Source organism: Xyrauchen texanus, chromosome 23 (assembly GCF_025860055.1).
Source record: "Xyrauchen texanus isolate HMW12.3.18 chromosome 23, RBS_HiC_50CHRs, whole genome shotgun sequence".
NCBI lineage: Eukaryota > Metazoa > Chordata > Actinopteri > Cypriniformes > Catostomidae > Xyrauchen > Xyrauchen texanus.
In genome coordinates, this window is record NC_068298.1 from 42,790,423 (window position 1) to 42,808,369 (window position 17,947).

General features: G+C 42.6%; 1 protein-coding gene across 1 annotated transcript in view; it reads left to right on the forward strand.

Moving 5' to 3' along the window:
• Nucleotides 1–16,644, forward strand: part of LOC127663490 (ectodysplasin-A-like) — a 44,586-nt gene extending 27,942 nt beyond the window's left edge. Inside the window, exon 6 of the mRNA XM_052155088.1 lies at nt 16,399–16,644. Coding sequence (XP_052011048.1) covers nt 16,399–16,644 — 246 coding nt within the window. The remainder of the gene's footprint in view (nt 1–16,398) is intronic.
• Nucleotides 16,645–17,947: the final 1,303 nt, after the last annotated feature.

The window sequence follows — 17,947 nt, forward strand, 5'->3', positions numbered from 1 at the left end:
TATCTTGTGACCAGTAGGGGGCAGTGTGCTAAAATGCTGCAGGTAACCTCATGGCCTAATTGTGATGACACATTCCATGTTTCGTCCCAATCACTCAAACCTTTGCGGAGATACAGCCTCAAGTTCAATTTTGCGTGGTCTTCGTTGAATTCGTTGAAGTGCCATTCGAAAATGGTATGGTTTATCAAAATTCTGTGAATGATGCAGGCCAATTTTTGTGCAAATCAGACAAACGGCCTAGGATGATTTCGAAAAAGTAGCTTTTTCAGAAAATTTTAAATGGTGGAAACATTTTTATGATGGAAAATAACTTCATACGGTGCAATCGAATCATCTTGAGCCAAGGAATCAGAGCGAAAATTATTTAGTTTCTAGGACTCACAGTTCAAAAGTTATTAACATAAACTTTAGTGCAAATTTAGGCAGTTGGTGGTTTGAAAGGGTTTGAGGTAGAGATGCCAAAAGTTCACATGCTTGAATGCATTTCAACTCGAGACGTTTAACATTTAAAGTTCTTTTTAACTTGACATGGCATCTAAAAACAGAAACAAGCCGTCAAAGATGTCTATCTAGTGCACGTTTACATTGAAATCATTTATAAAACACCACAGACGGACATCAACCCAGATACTTTGCGCATTGTAGAAGATCACCCTTTGGAGACAGGTTAGGCTAGCACTAGTTCAAGGTAATCTACTTACTGTTGCTCAGATCAAGAATGTAAAATCAATGGTAACACACAACAGATTATTATTCCTCCCACAAGGATTGTTATTCCAATCATTATAATAATTTTAGCCAATTGTACATCCCATTTCTTAAACAATTCTATTTAAATTGTTATAAGAAACAAGCCAAGCAATGTTAATCTATAGTCACCACCATGTTTTCTTTTTCCATTCTTCATTAATATTCAAATGTACTTGAGTTCAATAAAAGCATGAGTAAAAGTCATTTTTCAATCCTAATTCTTCATCATACATACATTCTCAGGTTTGTGTAATACTTCTTTAATAATTTAGGCACTTCTTTGTATGCAACGGTTCTCAAAGTATTACCCCCCAAATCTAATCTTTAAATAATATTCTACACGGGGTATGATTCCCTGATGTACAGTGACAGAATGCTTAGTATTTATCACTGTGAATAAATGTTTTAATAAAGCGGTTATTAAAATAAAGTCGGGTTGAGTGGAACTCACACTTTTCAGGTAGGTTTCTTCTAGACCTTCTTTTTGATGCTTCTAACCACTTCCTATATTACCCTTCCCATCTTGGGTAGGTTTCCAGGGCGGTGGAACCAATTACAACTGTGCCAAAACCAATTCAAACCATTGTTAAATTCACTAAGCATTATTCAATATTAAACAGTCTATTAAAACTGAACAAATTAAAATTAAAAATGCTCAAATTAAACTCATTTGCAGAACATACATTTTCATTCAAGTTGTGTTTCTGCTCCTTTAGCAAACGTCACAATATACATATACACTCACCTAAAGGATTATTAGGAACACCATACTAATACTGTGTTTGACCCCCTTTCACCTTCAGAACTGCCTTAATTCTACATGGCATTGATTCAACAAGGTGCTGAAAGCATTCTTTAGAAATGTTGGCCCATATTGATAGGATAGCATCTTGCCGTTGATGGAGATTTGTGGGATGCACATCCAGGGCACGAAGCTCCCATTCCACCACATCCCAAAGATGCTTTATTGGGTTGAGATCTGGTGACTGTGGGGGCCATTTTAGTACAGTAAACTCATTGTCATGTTCAAGAAACCAATTTGAAATTATTCGAGCTTTGTGACATGGTGCATTATCCTGCTGGAAGTAGCCATCAGAGGATGGGTACATGGTGGCCATAAAGGGATGGACATGGTCAGAAACAATGCTCAGGTAGGCCGTGGCATTTAAACGATGCCCAATTGACACTAAGGGGCCTAAAGTGTGCCAAGAAAACATCCCCCACACCATTACACCACCACCAGCCTGCACAGTGGTAACAAGGCATGATGGATCCATGTTCTCATTCTGTTTACGCCAAATTCTGACTCTACCATCTGAATGTCTCAACAGAAATCGAGACTCATCAGACCAGGCAACATTTTTCCAATTGTCATAACCGTCCAATTTTGGTGAGCTCTTGCAAATTGTAGCCTCTTTTTCCTATTTGTAGTGGAGATGAGTGGTACCCGGTGGGGTCTTCTGCTGTTGTAGCCCATCCGCCTCAAGGTTGTGCATGTTGTGGCTTCACAAATGCTTTGCTGCATACCTCGGTTGTAACTAGTGGTTATTTCAGGCCAAGTTGCTCTTCTGTCAGCTTGAATTAGTCGGCCCATTCTCCTCTGACCTCTTGCATCAACAAGGCATTTTCGCCCACAGGACTGCCGCATACTGGATGTTTTTCCCTTTTCACACCATTCTTTGTAAACCCTAGAAATGGTTGTGCATGAAAATCCCAGTAACTGAGCAGATTGTGAAATACTCAGACCGGCCCGTCTGGCACCAACAACCATGCCACGCTCAAAATTGCTTAAAGCACCTTTCTTTCCCATTCTGACATTCAGTTTGGAGTTCAGGAGATTGTCTTGACCAGGACCACACCCCTAAATGCATTGAAGCAACTGCCATGTGATTGGTTGATTAGATAATTGCATTAATGAGAAATTGAACAGGTGTTCCTAATAATCCTTTAGGTGAGTGTACATCCTTGTATAATCGTGGGAACTAATATCAGAATAAAATAAAATACAGGGTAGCCTCTGTCAAGCTTCTAGGAAGCTTAATTAAAACATCACCTTAATCAATAATGGTTTCTAGATAGTTTTGAACCTACATTTATTCTCTCAGATGAATGTTCAAATTAATCTCTTATCTTTAATATAAACACTTAACTTCAAATTGTCCTCTGAATTAGGAAAACCTTAATTGCCCTTAAAATGTTTAACCATGATGAGGAAAGCGGTTTGAACCTCTCCTTCATATCACTGTATCTAACATTAGTGTCACATAACATCATTTTCCATATAAAAGAAAATTCAACAATTTAAAGATGTGCCTTTAGCACACACTTCATCAGCTCTTGTGTTTCTTGTTTCAAGCAGACACTTATCAAACAGAGAGTGAGAAAGTGAAGGGGTTTAGAGGGGGACATTCCATCGCATTACAGCTGTTGCTTCTTTTTCATTTTAGAATCTCACAATAATACATTTAAGTTATCCTTCAACAGTGAAAAAAGTGATAATTATAAGAATTCATTATATTAACTGTTTTCAAACTTTTGTTAAACCATCTTAAAAAAAAAACCTCTTCCAGAACTTTCAACCTTCTTTGTTATGAAGGTAAGTGAGGACCCAAACGCGATGTAAGAAACAAACAGAGTCTTTAATGAAGCTCAGTAAAAAGTCAACACAGGGTCTTCTCCTTGAGAGGAAAACAAATAAAAACAGTCCGCAGAGAGGACGATAACAAAAACAGCAAAAAAACGCTCCCTTTGAGCGGTGGTGGTCCACAGGTAGTTGACAGGGTGAGTGGAGAAGCGATAACAGCCAGCGGGTCTCTCCCAAGGCAGCAGGTAGCTGTAGAGTGCCAGTAGCTCGTGGCGTCAAGTAACTGGGCACAGAGATTGGATAAGGTCCTTAGTGGAGAACAGTATAATAATGGTATACGCCAGCAGGACAGGACTCTGGACAGAGACAGACAGGGCAGTAGTTGCTTCTAAGGTGTAGTATAACTGAGTGAGAATCCGACAGAGAATGTAGCAAGAGCGAGGAGAGAAATAGAGAGTTAATCAGAGGAAAGAGGGAACAGGTGGGCAGAGGATTAACGAAGAACTCAGGGAAAATAAGAAACAGCTGGGAGCGGAGTAAAGGAGAGGGAAGTAACATAGAACGACCAACAAAGGGAGACAGAGTAGAGGGAAAGAACAGAAGTGAGACATAACATGACAAGACAGGACAAGACATGACATTCTTCTCTTGTTAGAAATTTGATTACTGTTCCTGACCCTGATCTGCTGATAGCACTGCTTCCAGCCATGTGCTAAATCTATCTTTCTCTTGTCCATATGAATGTTCAACTTAATCTCTTATCTTTTATATAAACACTTAACTTCAAATTGTCCTCTGAATTGGGAAAACCTTAATTGCCCTTAAAATCTTTAATCATGATGAGGAAAGCAGTTTGAACCTCTCCTTCATATCACTGTATCTAACATTAGTGTCACAACACATCATTTTCCATATAAAAGAAAATTAAAAGAATAAAATTAAAGAATTAATGCTTGAATGGTCCTTCTGGACTCCTGCATTATTTCCCTTAATGATTTCTAAAACACGAGCCATAAAATCATTAATAAAACACAAGCTTTCCCTTCCTTTTCAACATTCTCTTTACATTCATCACAACTAACTTTTTCAGTTATTATTCTCTTATATTTTTCAGCAATTCCTGATAAATGATTCAGTTAAATTGTAGAGGCAAGAAACTCATACCTTTAAAGTGATACTTTCATAGATTTATCTCAAGATGGAAATATTTGTACTAGAAAAAGATACTCCAACTTTTTGTAACACCCACTACCCTTATTCTTTAAAGTGAAGGTACTCTCTGGAAAATGTAGGCGAGTACCAATCCAATTGGTTAACTCTTACTTTTTTAAATTGTTAATGTTTACCCTGGATAAAAATTTAGACCCTCAGAACAATTTAGACATGAGTTTTGAACCAATGGATGGCAGTTGGAAAGTCAAAAATCCAATTAGTCATTTTGACTGAAATCGTCTTATCCAGAGAAATTTAATCCATATTTGTAATGTCAATTAAGTAATGATTACCAGCAGTCATGATAGTGTGAGGGCCAATCAGATAATAGCCCACATCTTTCAGTCTTTTTTTTTTCCTCTGACTTCCTCCTGCAGTATTAGCCACTTCATTAAATCATTTGGCAGGTCATCTACAATGGTGAGAGACTAGTTGCAGAGTTAGTGAACAACATACACTTAATGATGACAACATGAAATTATTTATGATATTCAATTTAATCTCAGTGTTTCTCCATGGGTTTCACCTGCTAATGACCAATTTTTTATTAGCATTTTCAATTATTTTTATAATTAAATCTTTTCTAGCACGAATAGCAAAATTTGTATACAATTTTAAATGACGAAATCTTCTTAAATATCTTCTTAAATGCATCTGAGCAAAAATGTTTGTAACGTTTGCTTACTTCTGCTTCCTTATTGAAGGTTAGGACTTTATTTTAATTTTATCTGGCATGATTGGTCACAGAACTAACCCAAGAAAACAACTTCGCAAAGCAAATTTGAAAAGTAGAGAACATGAAATGATCTAAATCAGGGGTGTCAAAGTCAAATGGACGGAGGGCCAAATAAAAAAATCAGCTACAAGACGAGGGCCGGACTGTTCGAATGTTCATTGAAAAATTTTTAAATGACGCATATAGTCTAGTGAACCTAATTGAACCTACTGAAAACCTAACAAATATATTACAATATGATCAGATAAATAAAGCAATATTTTCTTATGGCTCTGTCAGTAATCTTTAATTTTCAACAGACACAAAAGACAAATTTCCTTTATATAAATATCCCCATAACATGAACATTAAATGAAAGAAACCGGTATTCAAGGCACCATCAGTAGACTATATTTTCTATTTTAGCAAAAGTGGGCTAAATTTACTTCAAAGAAAAAACAATAATAGCAATTTTCTATCATCCACTCAACTGAAATATTTTTAAAATATAATTGGATTGAAATACAAAAAAATAAAGTGCAAAAATCTATTAATCAAAAACAACACTTTGTTTAAGGAGAAGTAACATGCAGTGAAAACAAATATTAAATTTTAACTTTTAAACTTGAACTGAGTAAAAACTCTAAATATGTGATTGCACAGTAATGTTCACTTGTTTGAGGTTGAGGGTGATACTTGGTGGTGTCCCATCTTTTCCACAAGTTCATCAATGTTCGGGGTAAGGCTCTGAGCTGAAGAAATCCTCAGAATTGAGTGGAGGTGTTCAGCAGTAAGTCGACTTCTGTGTGCTGTTTTGTTCAGGTTCATCAAAGAAAACAGTTGTTCACACAGGTATGTGCTGCCAAACATAGACAACGTTTGAGCAGCCTGGATGCGCAGCTGGGGCATTGTGCCGGGAGGAAACGGGCTGAACTCCGCAGCACCCACTGCCGCATATTTTGCCCTCAGTGCATCATTGCATTGGAGGTCAATCAACTCCATTTGGAGGTTTGGTGGTGAGCTTTCCACGTCAACAGCAAATGGGTTACCGAGCAGTTCCAACCTGCTTTTTTGTGCTTCAAAGTCAGCAAATCGGCGTCGAAAGTCAGCGGCAAGCATACCTATTTTATCAGCCAACTGTGTGCTCGGGAACGCACTGGTAGAGAGCTTCTCTTTCATGGTCTGGCAGCTGGGAAAGTGGCTCAAATTTTCTTTCCGCATCTGCGTCTCCCACAGAGTCAGTTTGGTTTTAAATGCCTTCACTGTACTGTACATATCAGAGATGACACGATCCCGACCCTGCAGCTGCAAGTTTATTGCATTCAGATGACTCGTAATGTCACACAGAAAAGCCATTTCACACAGAAACATTTCGTCTCGGAGTTGTGTTGTGTCTTTCCCTTTGCTGTCCAAGAACAGACAAATCTCCTCACGAAGCTCGAAACATCTTTGAAGCACCTTTCCCTGGCTTAGCCATCGCACCTCTGTGTGATAAGGCAAATCACCATGCTCCGTTTCTAACTCCGTCAGAAATGCCTTGAACTGGCGGTGATTCAAACCTTTGGCTCTGATAAAGTTAACTGTGCGCGTGATGATGCTCATTACATGCTCCATTTTCAAGGCTTTACCGCTACAACGCTTCCTGGTGTATGATACAATGATAAGCTGTCAGCTCACCTGTCGCGTTTTCCTCTTGCATCTTTTCCCGTATCTTCGCCACCAGTCCGCTCCTGTGTCCACACATCGCAGGTGCTCCGTCGGTTGTCAAACCCACGAGTTTTTCCCAAGGCAGCTCCATCTCATTTACACATCTTGACACCTCTTCATACAAATCATGCCCGTAGTTGTGCCATGCATAGGACGTAAAGCCAAAAACTCCTCTGTCACGCTTAGGTTGGAGTCCACTCAGCGGATGAAAATTGACAACTGGGCAATGTCAGAAATGTCGGTGCTCTCATCCACAGCCAAGGAATATGCAATAAAATCTTTTCCCTTTTTCACAAGCTGCTCTTTTAGATTGATGGACAACTGGTCTACTCTCTCGGCAATGGTGTTTCTGCTCAGACTCACATTTAAAAAGAGTTGCCTTTTTTCTGGGCAAACTTCGTCACAAACTTTAATCATGCAGTTTTTGATGAAATCCCCCTCCGTAAATGGCCGGGCTGATTTAGCGATCTCTTCTGCCAAAATAAAACTGGCCTTGACAGCAGCCTGGCCTTGTGATTTGGCTTTTTGAACAGAGCCTGTCGAGATTTGAGGCCTCGTTTTAATTCCTCTGCCTTTTGTAGCCTTTGTTCCATGTCCATATTCTTGTTTTTGTCCGCTGTTTCGTTTCATAATGTCGTCTCAGATTATACTCTTTCAGTACCGCCACACTTTCTCCACACAGAAGACACACAGGTTTTCCAGCTACCTTCGTGAACATATACTCCGACTCCCACCTTGTTTGAAACCCCGGTTCTCAGTATCCACCTTCCGTTTTGCCATTTTTGATGGGTATCTGAAAGTTAATTTTACTGTGATGCTGACGACTGCTGTGCCAATAAATATTGAAATGAAGCAGCCTACTGCTCGGTGCGTCACCTTTGCATTGTGGGAAATGTAGTATTGGTGCGTGTAAAAGATCTGCGGGCTGCCGGCTTGCTGCGGGCCGGTTCTAATAATAAATCAAGATCATCCCAGGGGCCGTAAAAAACCTTCTTGCGGGCCGGATGTGGCCCGCGGGCCTTGACTCTGACATATGTGATCTAAATCATTCTTAAATGTATTTTCTTTAATTCTTGTCTCAATGGCAGTTGACCCATGATCAACCAATGCCTACACTGAATATATAAAACAAGAAATAAAAGAAAAATATCTAATCTTAAAAGAATCTGCTCTCTATCTTTTCTAAATTCCGGGCACCCCTTTGTTTGAGTGGAGACATCAAGAGAGATGAGATTTTTTAGTACAGGGTATATCCCCTCCTGCTCACTCTCCTTACAGAGTGCAGGTTCCCCGTCTGTCGCTCTCTTCGACGTTGTGTCGCGTGAGAGAGACGCGTGAGATCACACCAAGTTCCAGTATTCCTCTCATGCTCAGCATGCTGTTGGATTGAGAGCACATTACAGCGGCGATTTCTCCTTCTTGCCCGGAAGTGCAAATTGCCCCTGGGCACTTCGACAGTGCAGAAACCCAAACTCTAGAGAGTTATTTAAAAGAGTGATTTCCTCTTAAAAAGTGATTTTCTCTAAAAGAGCAATACACAGCGTCGTTTTAGGACGCATCTTTATAAAGATGCCCTTTTGCCCCCGTGTAGTTCCTAGATGTGGTAGAGTGCTCTCCGCTTCAGATGGCCACAGGCGTTGTCTCGTGTGACCTCGTACTCCTCGCGACAGCCCCTCCCTGGCAAATTCCCCTGAGTAAGGACCTCTGGCATCCACATCCAGACCTTTGGAGACTCCACGTCTGGTCCCTGGATGGGACGCGGAAGATCTAGCTGGTCTACTACCTACTGTCGTAGACATGATCAACCAAGCCAGAGCCCCTTCCACCAGGCAGCTCAATGCCCTGAAGTGGTGCTTGTTCGCAGATTGGTGTTCTTCCTGGGCCGAAGACCCACAGAGGTGCACAGTTAGGTCAGTGTTCTTACTCCTGCAAGAGAGGCTGGAGGGGAGGCTGTCCCCTTCCACCCTAAAGGTGTATGTCGCTGCTATCGCGGCTCACCTCAATGCAGTAGACGGCAAGTCCCTTGGTAAGCACGACTTAATCATCAGGTTCCTAAGAGGCGCCCGGAGGTTAAATCCCTCCCGGCCAAGCCTGTTCCCCTCCTGGGCCCTCTCGGTAGTCCTCACGGGCCTCCAGAGACCTCCCTTCAAGCAGCTAGAATCAGCTGGACTCAGGGCCGTCTCTCTTAAGACTGCCCTGCTGATTGCGCTCGCTTCCATCAAGAGGGTCGGGGACCTGCAAGCGTTCTCTGTCAGCGACACTTGCCTGGAATTCAGTCCGGCAGACACTCATGTGATCCTAAGACCGCGACCGGGCTACGTGCCCAAGGTTCCTACCACACCCCATGTTGCCATTGTAAGGTTCTCGCAGTGAGAACATGAACCATCCACAAAAGCTGCCTCGGTGTGATCGCGGTCCAGACACACGAGGCGCCTGTGACCGTCAGGAGTGAAGAGAACTCTACTGCATCCAGGAACTACACAGGGGCGGAAGGGCATCTTTATAAAGACGCGTCCTGAAAAGGACATTCAACGCCGCTGTGTATTGCACTTTTAGAGAAATAAACTCTTTTATAAAAATTACAAAGTTGCACTGCCGTGCAGAGAAGGAGATAGCCGCTGATATGCGCCATAGATGCAACAGAATACGCTCTTCCAAGAGAGGAAGGGAACAGTCTTGTGAATACAGCTCGCTGATCACATAACCGGTCGGCTCCGAAGAAAAATTCTGAATGTACAGACGCATTTCCCTCCCTTTATACCCGTATGTCCGGGGGCGGGACATGCAAATTCTGTATGCCAATTTCTCATTGGCCTTTTCTCAAGGTCAGAGATGCACGAGGCTCTAAAGAGAGACCCCTAGTGTTGCTTCTTCGACACAATGTCGAAGTGAGCGACAGATGGGGAATGTGACTTTAGCTGAAAGGTGAGTAGTTTGCATCCCTGGTTTAAATATCAGACCAAATGTGATATTTCCTGACAGAGAGATGTGTTTGTGTATGTTGTGTTGAAAGATTAAATCTTTGACAAAAAATGTATGTTTCAACTATATCAAACATGGCACACTTGGTCATCAAGGCTGTCTTGTTTCTTTTTTTTTCTTATTTTGTTTTATCTATTGTCAATTCATTTTATGTATATGCACTTACATTTATAAGTTAACCTTGTTAACCTTTTTGCATTCCCAATAAAAAAAATAAAAATGAAACAAGACTCGATGACGTATGCGGCCCACAAATGCGACCTCTGCCTTCCAAACGGGACACGTTAAGCATTATTTCTAAAGACAGTTATTACCTTTATTAGAGAACTGCTTAACATAAAATAAACCTCAATTATTTAGCTATATAGAATGTCACGGTAAAGGAAAGATTAGAATAGTTTTTGATGATTAAATTTAGCCTGTCCATGAATACAAGTATTTGGTGAACTTTTCATGTTTCGAGGCAACCAAAGTCATGGTTTACACAAAATCCACAACAATCGCTGTGCCAAGATACTTTGCACTAAACGAATGAAGACGTGTGCCGTTTCATTGAGATGGAGGTAGATGGACCCCGTTACTATAGCTGTGAGAACAAAGAAAAGAAAATTACACATTACTTGTATGAGTTTTCTGTAAATTCCTCTGATACTATTTTAGAGAGTGGTCTAAACAATTCATAATTCATTACCTGTCCAACAAAAAGAAGCAACATTGGCATCACTACACAAGGTTTTCTCTGTCATCAAATCTTGCCAACTTGTGTATGCCATACGGAGGTTTACTCTAGTTTTTTGCCTTTCTGTCTTCTTTTTTCAGACCTTTTTCACTTCTTCGGCAGAACAGCTACTGAATCTCCCATTCTCTCCGCTGTTAAAGCACGATAATAAATACAGGATCTCATAAAAGTGAGTACACTCCTCACATTTTTGTAAATATTTGATTATATCTTTTCATGTGACAACACTGAAGAAATGACACTTTGCTGCAATGTAAATAGTGAGTGTACAACTTGTATAACAGTGTACATTTGCTGTCCCCTCAAAATAACTCAACACACATTAATGTCTCAACCACTGGCAACAAAAGTGAGTACATCTCTAAGTGAAAATGTCCAAATTGGGCCCAAAGTGTCAATATTTTGTGTGGCCACCATTATTTTCCAGCACTGCTTTAACCCTCAAGGGCATGGAGTTCACCAGAGCATCACAGGTTTCCACTGGAGTCCTCTTCCACTCCTCCATGATGACATCACGGAGCTGGTAGATGTTAGAGACCTTGTGCTCCTCCACCTTCCATTTGAGGATGCCCCACAGATGCTCAATAGGGTTTAGGTCTGGAGACATGCTTGGCCAGTCCATCACCTTCACCCTCAGCTTCTTTAGCAAGGCAGGGGTCATCTTGGAGGTGTGTTTGGGGTCGTTATAATGCTGAAATACTGCCCTGCGGCCCAGTCTCCAAAGGGAGGGGATCATGCTCTGCTTCAGTATGTCACAGTACATGTTGGATGTGCTGGCAGCACTCATGCAGACCCAGACCATGACACTCCCACCACCATGCTTGACTGTAGGCAAGACACACTTGTCTTTGTACTCCTCACCTGGTTGCCGCCACACACGCTTGACACCATCTGAACCAAATAAGTTTATCTTAATCTCATCAGACCACTGGACATGGTTCCAGTAATCCATGTCCTTAGTCTGCTTGTCTTCAGCAAACTGTTTGCGGGCTTTCTTGTGCATCATCTTTAGAAGAGGCTTCCTTCTAGGATGACAGCCATGCAGACCAATTTGATGCAGTGTGCGGCGTATGGTCTGACAGGCTGACTCCCCACCCCTTCAACCTCTGCAATAATGCTGGCAGCACTCATACGTCTATTTCCCAAAGACAACCTCTGGATATGACGCTGAGCACATGCACTCAACTTCTTTGGTCGACCATAGCGAGGCCTGTTCTGAGTGGAACCTGTCCTGTTAAACCGCTGTATGGCCTTGGCCACCATGCTGCAGCTCAGTGTCAGGGTGTTGGCAATCTTCTTATAGCCTAGGCCATCTTTATGTAGAGCAACAATTCTTTTTTTCAGATCCTCAGAGAGTTCTTTGCCATGAGGTGCCATGTTGAACTTCCAGTGACCAGTATGAGGGAGTGTGAGAGTGATGACACCAAATTTAACACACCTGCTCCCCATTCACACCTGAGACCTTGTAACACTAACAAGTCACATGACACCGGTGAGGGAAAATGGCTAATTGTGGCCCAATTTGGACATTTTCAGTTAGGGGTGTACTCACTTTTGTTGCCAGCGGTTTAGACATTAATGGCTGTGTGTTGAGTTATTTTGAGGTGACAGAAAATTTACAATGTTATACAAGCTGTACACTCACTACTTTAAATTGTAGCAAAGTGTCATTTCTTCAGTGTTGTCACATGAAAAGATATAATCAAATATTTACAACAATGTGTGGGTGTACTCACTTTTGCGAGATACTGTATGTTCCATTGTGTTCTTTTTGCTCTTCGCGTCACCAAACAACAGTGTATCTACATAGGCGGCAGTCAGTTAGCGCAAGGATTGTCTTCAATGTTTAGTAAAATGCCACAGGTCATGTCATTTCAACACGATGAAACACATTGAAGGTGGTGACCCTCACGTGTATAATAAAAACACTTTACAAAACACTTTATAGCCCTAAACAGTATCCCAGATTAGAATGAGGGTGTTCCAAATCATAGTATGTGGAAATTAGTTTCCCAAAGTTCCCCAGATGATCTATTACGGTGTTTCCAGTAGATTTTCAAAGTGTGGATCCGTGAAAACTCTTTCGGCTAATATTACACACAATCACTTGCTCGATGGAAGAAAAGTTCACCGTTTGCTTCAAATCTAAAGTTGACAGCACATCTCCACTTAATCATGTTTTTCAATGTAAAACAACGGTAAACATTATTAAGTAGATAAAGAACATTTAAATAGATGATGCAAGTAATGATATTGGAAAACCAAATTCAGTATTTACCCTATACATCATCAATTGCGCCTCTACCGGACCTCCTCCTCAGTCACTAACCCGCCCCCTGCTGGGTGTGTGGAGCAAGGTAAGTGCTTCAAGTCTTTTCTCAGCAACAGAGCCTCGGGACGCGTCCTCGCCTCCCGACGCCATACTACCTGCTCCGCCCCGCTGCGAAGCCCCGCCGTGTATGTCAAAAATAATCGTCCCCTTGGTGCCCCTAGCACCGAGCTTGTATGCGTGGCTTTCACTTCCCAACCCGTCACACTGGCTGGCCCGGACCATTCGACTCGTTTACGCAATTCAGTTTGCCAGGCCAAACAACTGCTGTGCAAGTACAGATTTCCCCCAGTTAGCCTTCTTGAACAGGTGCTGTGCAAGGTCAGGGAGGATGAGGAACAAGTCACCCTAGTGGCTCCCTACTGGCCCACCCAGGCCTGGTTCTCAGACCTCGTACTCCCGCGACAGGCCCTCCCTGGCGAATTCCCCTGAGGAAATACCTTCTTTCTCAGGGACGGGGGCACGCTCTGGCATCCGCACCCAGACCTCTGGAACCTCCACATCTGGCCCCTGGACGGGACGTGGAAGATCTAGCTGGTATACCACCTGCCATCGTAGACACAATCAGCCAAGCCAGAGCCCCTTCTACCAGGCAACTTTACGCCCCTAAAGTGGCACTTGTTCGCAAATTGGTGGGCCGAAGACCCACAGAGGTGTGCAGTTAGGTCAGTGCTCTTATTCCTGCAATAGAGGCTGGGGGGAGGCTGTCCCCTTCCACCTTGAAGGCATATGTTGCTGCTATCGCGGCCCACCACGATGCAGTAGACGGCAAGTAATTGGGCAAGCACGACTTAATCATCAGGTTCCTAAGAGGCGCCTGGAGGTTAAATCCTTCCCGGCCAAGCCTGTTCCACTCCTGGGATCTCCCTTCAGAGACCCCCCTTCGAGCCACTAGAATCAGTTGGACTCAGGGCCCTCTCTCTAAAGACTGCCCTGCCGATCACACTCGCCTCCATCAAGAGGGTCGGGGACCTGCAAGCATTCTCTGTCAGCGACACTTGCCTGGAGTTCGGTCCGGCAGACACACATGTGATCCTAAGACAGTTACCGGGCTACATGCCCAAGGTTCCTACCATGCCCTTCAGAGACCAGGTAGTGAACCTGCAACCGCTGCCCCGGGAGGAGGCAGACCCAGCCCCTTTGTTGCTGTGTCCGGTACGTGCTTTGCGGACCTACTTGGACCACACGCAGAGCTTTAGACGTTCTGAGCAGCTCTTTGTCTGCTTTGGTGGACAGCGGAAAGGGAACGCTGTCTCCAAACAGAGGCTTTCCTACTGGGTGGTGGACACCATTTCATTGGCCTATCACACCCAGGCCATGCCCCCCCTTGCGGGTTCGAGCACACTCACCAAGGAGTGTTGCATCCTCGTGGGCACTGGCCGGAGGCACCTCCCTGTTTGGTGTATTTTTATCAAGTTAAGTATACATTAATCAAGTATAATCACTGCCAATTAATTCTACAATTATTTCTGATGGTCAAGTATGTATTTTACTGTGAGTGTGTGGGTGTGAGTATAGAGGCCTGTGAAGATTAGGCCCCTCAGAATGCAATGCGTGACCACATATGGTACTCATATATGGTAAACTTGAGTCTCATGGTTTGACACTAGAGAAGATTTGGTGGTGGGGCCCCAAAGAGGTTTTTCTGCTCTAAACACTACAGGCAGAAGACACAGAACAAAAAGGTTTTAGCCATGCCTTGTGAGACCTATGTAAGCAGGTGCAAACTCAAGACACATCAGTTGTTCTGCAGGCAACTCGGCTTTATGGCCTGACAATAAAGTCTATTTTTCTGAAATCAAAAACTCACGACTTTGAGTGATTTTGCACAAATGGGGCAGAAACCACAACACCTGGCAGACATATGTAGAGCAGCGGGTTGGGCAACACCTAATACCTTTGCAAGATTTTGCAATCTCAGGGTTGAGTCAGTATCGTCCTGCGTTTTCTCAGGTCCGAGCCATTAGAACTCGGTAACACACTGACGGACCTTTCCCTCGGCCAAGGTAAAACTGTGCGCTTTCTCTCAGGAGATCCCGTACATTCGGATCCCTGGATGACTCCTCCCTAGCCCTATGGGTCCGCAATTCAGCGGAGGAATTCGCCGACCCAATCCACTGCGGATACCCAAATCTACCCTGTTCTGGTCGGGACTCCTGTGTGTATTTTCCGCGGTACGGTCCCCTTACGAGTGTCTCCCTTAGGCAGTTCCAGCTGCTCTCCGGTCGCCGTATTATAGCAACTCCCCCCTCCTTGAGGCTGGATCTACCACCGCGCCATTTTTCCACATGTGACCTGAGTGGCCCATGTGATGTATTTCACCACTTTTAGCTCCCTGTCCCTGGGCAGGTGTGGTCTCCGCAGGGTTTTTTTCCCCCTGAAAGAATAGGAAACTGGGTAAGACCCCCTTCCCACGATGTGTTTAAGGGCCCCAGCCGTTTCTCGCACCATATGCGAGAAACAGAGAGAAAAGAGGCCCGGCTAGGCTTGGCCCATTCCAAGGTTGGCAAGTGTTCCCCTGTTTAGGTAAAAGATGACTTTTATGGGGCGGGTACATGCAGCCTGACACAACTGGTCGCCTTTGCACGTGAAATACTTGCCTGTTCTTTTATCAGCAGTACACGTACATGGCTCAGCGCATGTAGTGATTTAAATTGGACCCCTAGTGTCGCTTCTTCGACACAACGTCAAAGTGAGCGACAGACAGGGAACATCTAGGTTACGTATGTAACCTCTGTTTCCTGATTGAGGGAACGAGACGTTGTGTCCTCTCGGCCACATTGCTGAGCCGAGCCACTGTGGTGGCCGGACCATTTCCGGCTCCTCAGAAAAATCCTGAATGAACGCAGGGCGGGATATGCAAATACTGTCTGCCTAATTCTCATTGGCCTTTTTTCATAGATCAGAGGCATATTCGGCGCTCAAGAGAGACTCCTAGTGTTGCTTCTTCAACACAACGTCTCTTTCCCTCCATCAGGGAACGGAGGTTACATACGTAACCTAGACGATTTCAGTATTTTTGAAAATATCCTCACTATGCAACATTTTTCACTAGTGTGAAATGAAAAGGCCTCCTGAAATTAATAATTGAATATGTCTTTTTGTATTGTATTGATTGGCTCAATACAATACAAAATACAGAATTTTGTAAATCTGTATTTTTTAAAGGCAGAAAAAAATTACTTGAGACTCAACTCGGACTCCGGCGTTAAAGATGACAGACCTTTCATCTCACATCGCTGATGTGTAAATTATAAACTGTATATATACATATATTTTAAATATAATTAACATGTTAAATTGACAGCCCTAGTATCTCCACAGGACATATAAATAAAAAATATTGAATGTGATTTGTTGTGTTCTGCTCTGTCGATCAGATATACTACCTGAACTTTACGGATATCGCCAGCTACGAGGTTCTGGTGGATGGATCAGTGTTCTTGCGCTGCACGTGTAGTATTGAGACAGGTCAGCGCAAATTCAACACATGCTATACGGCTGGAGTGATGAAACTGCGTGCGCATCAGCGCATCTCTGTTCGCATGGTTTACCAAGACACGCTGATAAGCATGAGCAATCACACCACATTTCTGGGCAGTGTGCGGTTAGGAGACGCATCCTGAACACCATTTCAATACCACATGTTACAGGGGAGACCAGGGGCTGGTTGTCACAATTTGTACTTAAGTAAATATTTCTAAGGGCTTGCTTTTGAAAGGCAGTTTATGAATAAGTACATACCAGGAAGTCTTCATTACAAAAAGCCATTGAATGCATTCATTGTTATTGTCCAGGAAAAAAGATGCAGTTCAGTGAATGCATGCTGATAACGGGGCAAGTTGTCATGACAATTTCAGTCCAATATGTTGGCCAATAAATATAGTAATAATAATTTTACACATTTATAACATTTAAAACGTGTGGCAACTTGCCCCGACCTGACACTGATGAAAAATAACCTTGTCCAGAGAACAGAGTTCAGCCTTTGGGTTAAAATCTCCCTTCGTTATACAGCTGACTCCTCTGTGGTGTTTGCCAGTGTGGTTTTATTGTGTTCTGCTGTTGCTAAAGCAAAACTTAAAATTTTAGCTTGGAGGGTTGAATTCATAAAAATAATTCTAATTAGGGGCGGATCTACTGGGGTGGCATTAGGCAACACTGCCATCCCAGAATTTGGTGTCCCCATGTATAAAATATAAAAGTATATTATAGTTTACGCAGATGTTATGTAAGAGTTTGTTGAACTGTCTCTACCCTGCCCGAATGCAATAATGACTACAGCTGTCCTTGACTATTGATTACAGTAGCGGCCAATCACTGGTTTGTCTACTGCAGCACGTGCACAGTGATTCTGTATCTTGCCTTGTTATTTAAATCATTCATAAACATGGACAATTGCATGTTGTGGTTGTTTTTGGGCTTATTTCCAGAATACAAATATATGGTCAAAAATCCCCACCTACTGTTCAGTGTCAGAGTTGACCTTGTAATTAAAATGATCCATACCTTTCATTTCTATGTAGGCCTTAGGTGTTAATGTTCAGTTTGTGATGGTGTATTACTGCTGTGACAAAGGTGAAACAGGACTTTATTAAGTGGAATCTGTGCATGCACTCTCCATTCATGAGTACATCAAGCTTTACCAAGACTTTAATAAATCAATTCAATCAATTCATGCAGTGTGACATTTAGTCAAATCCAACCCTCAGTTTAAAATGAGTTTGACACCCCACTGGTCCACATAACCTGTCATTATTTATCTTGTAGCTTGTTTCTCTTTTCTTTTCTCTGTGTCACCCCAGAGATGCTTAATAAATGTGATCTATTCATTGACTTTAGATGGTCAGTTCTATATGACATTTTTGAAAAAGCATATCATTATTGAAGCACGATTATTTGTATATACAGTGCATCCGGAAAGTATTC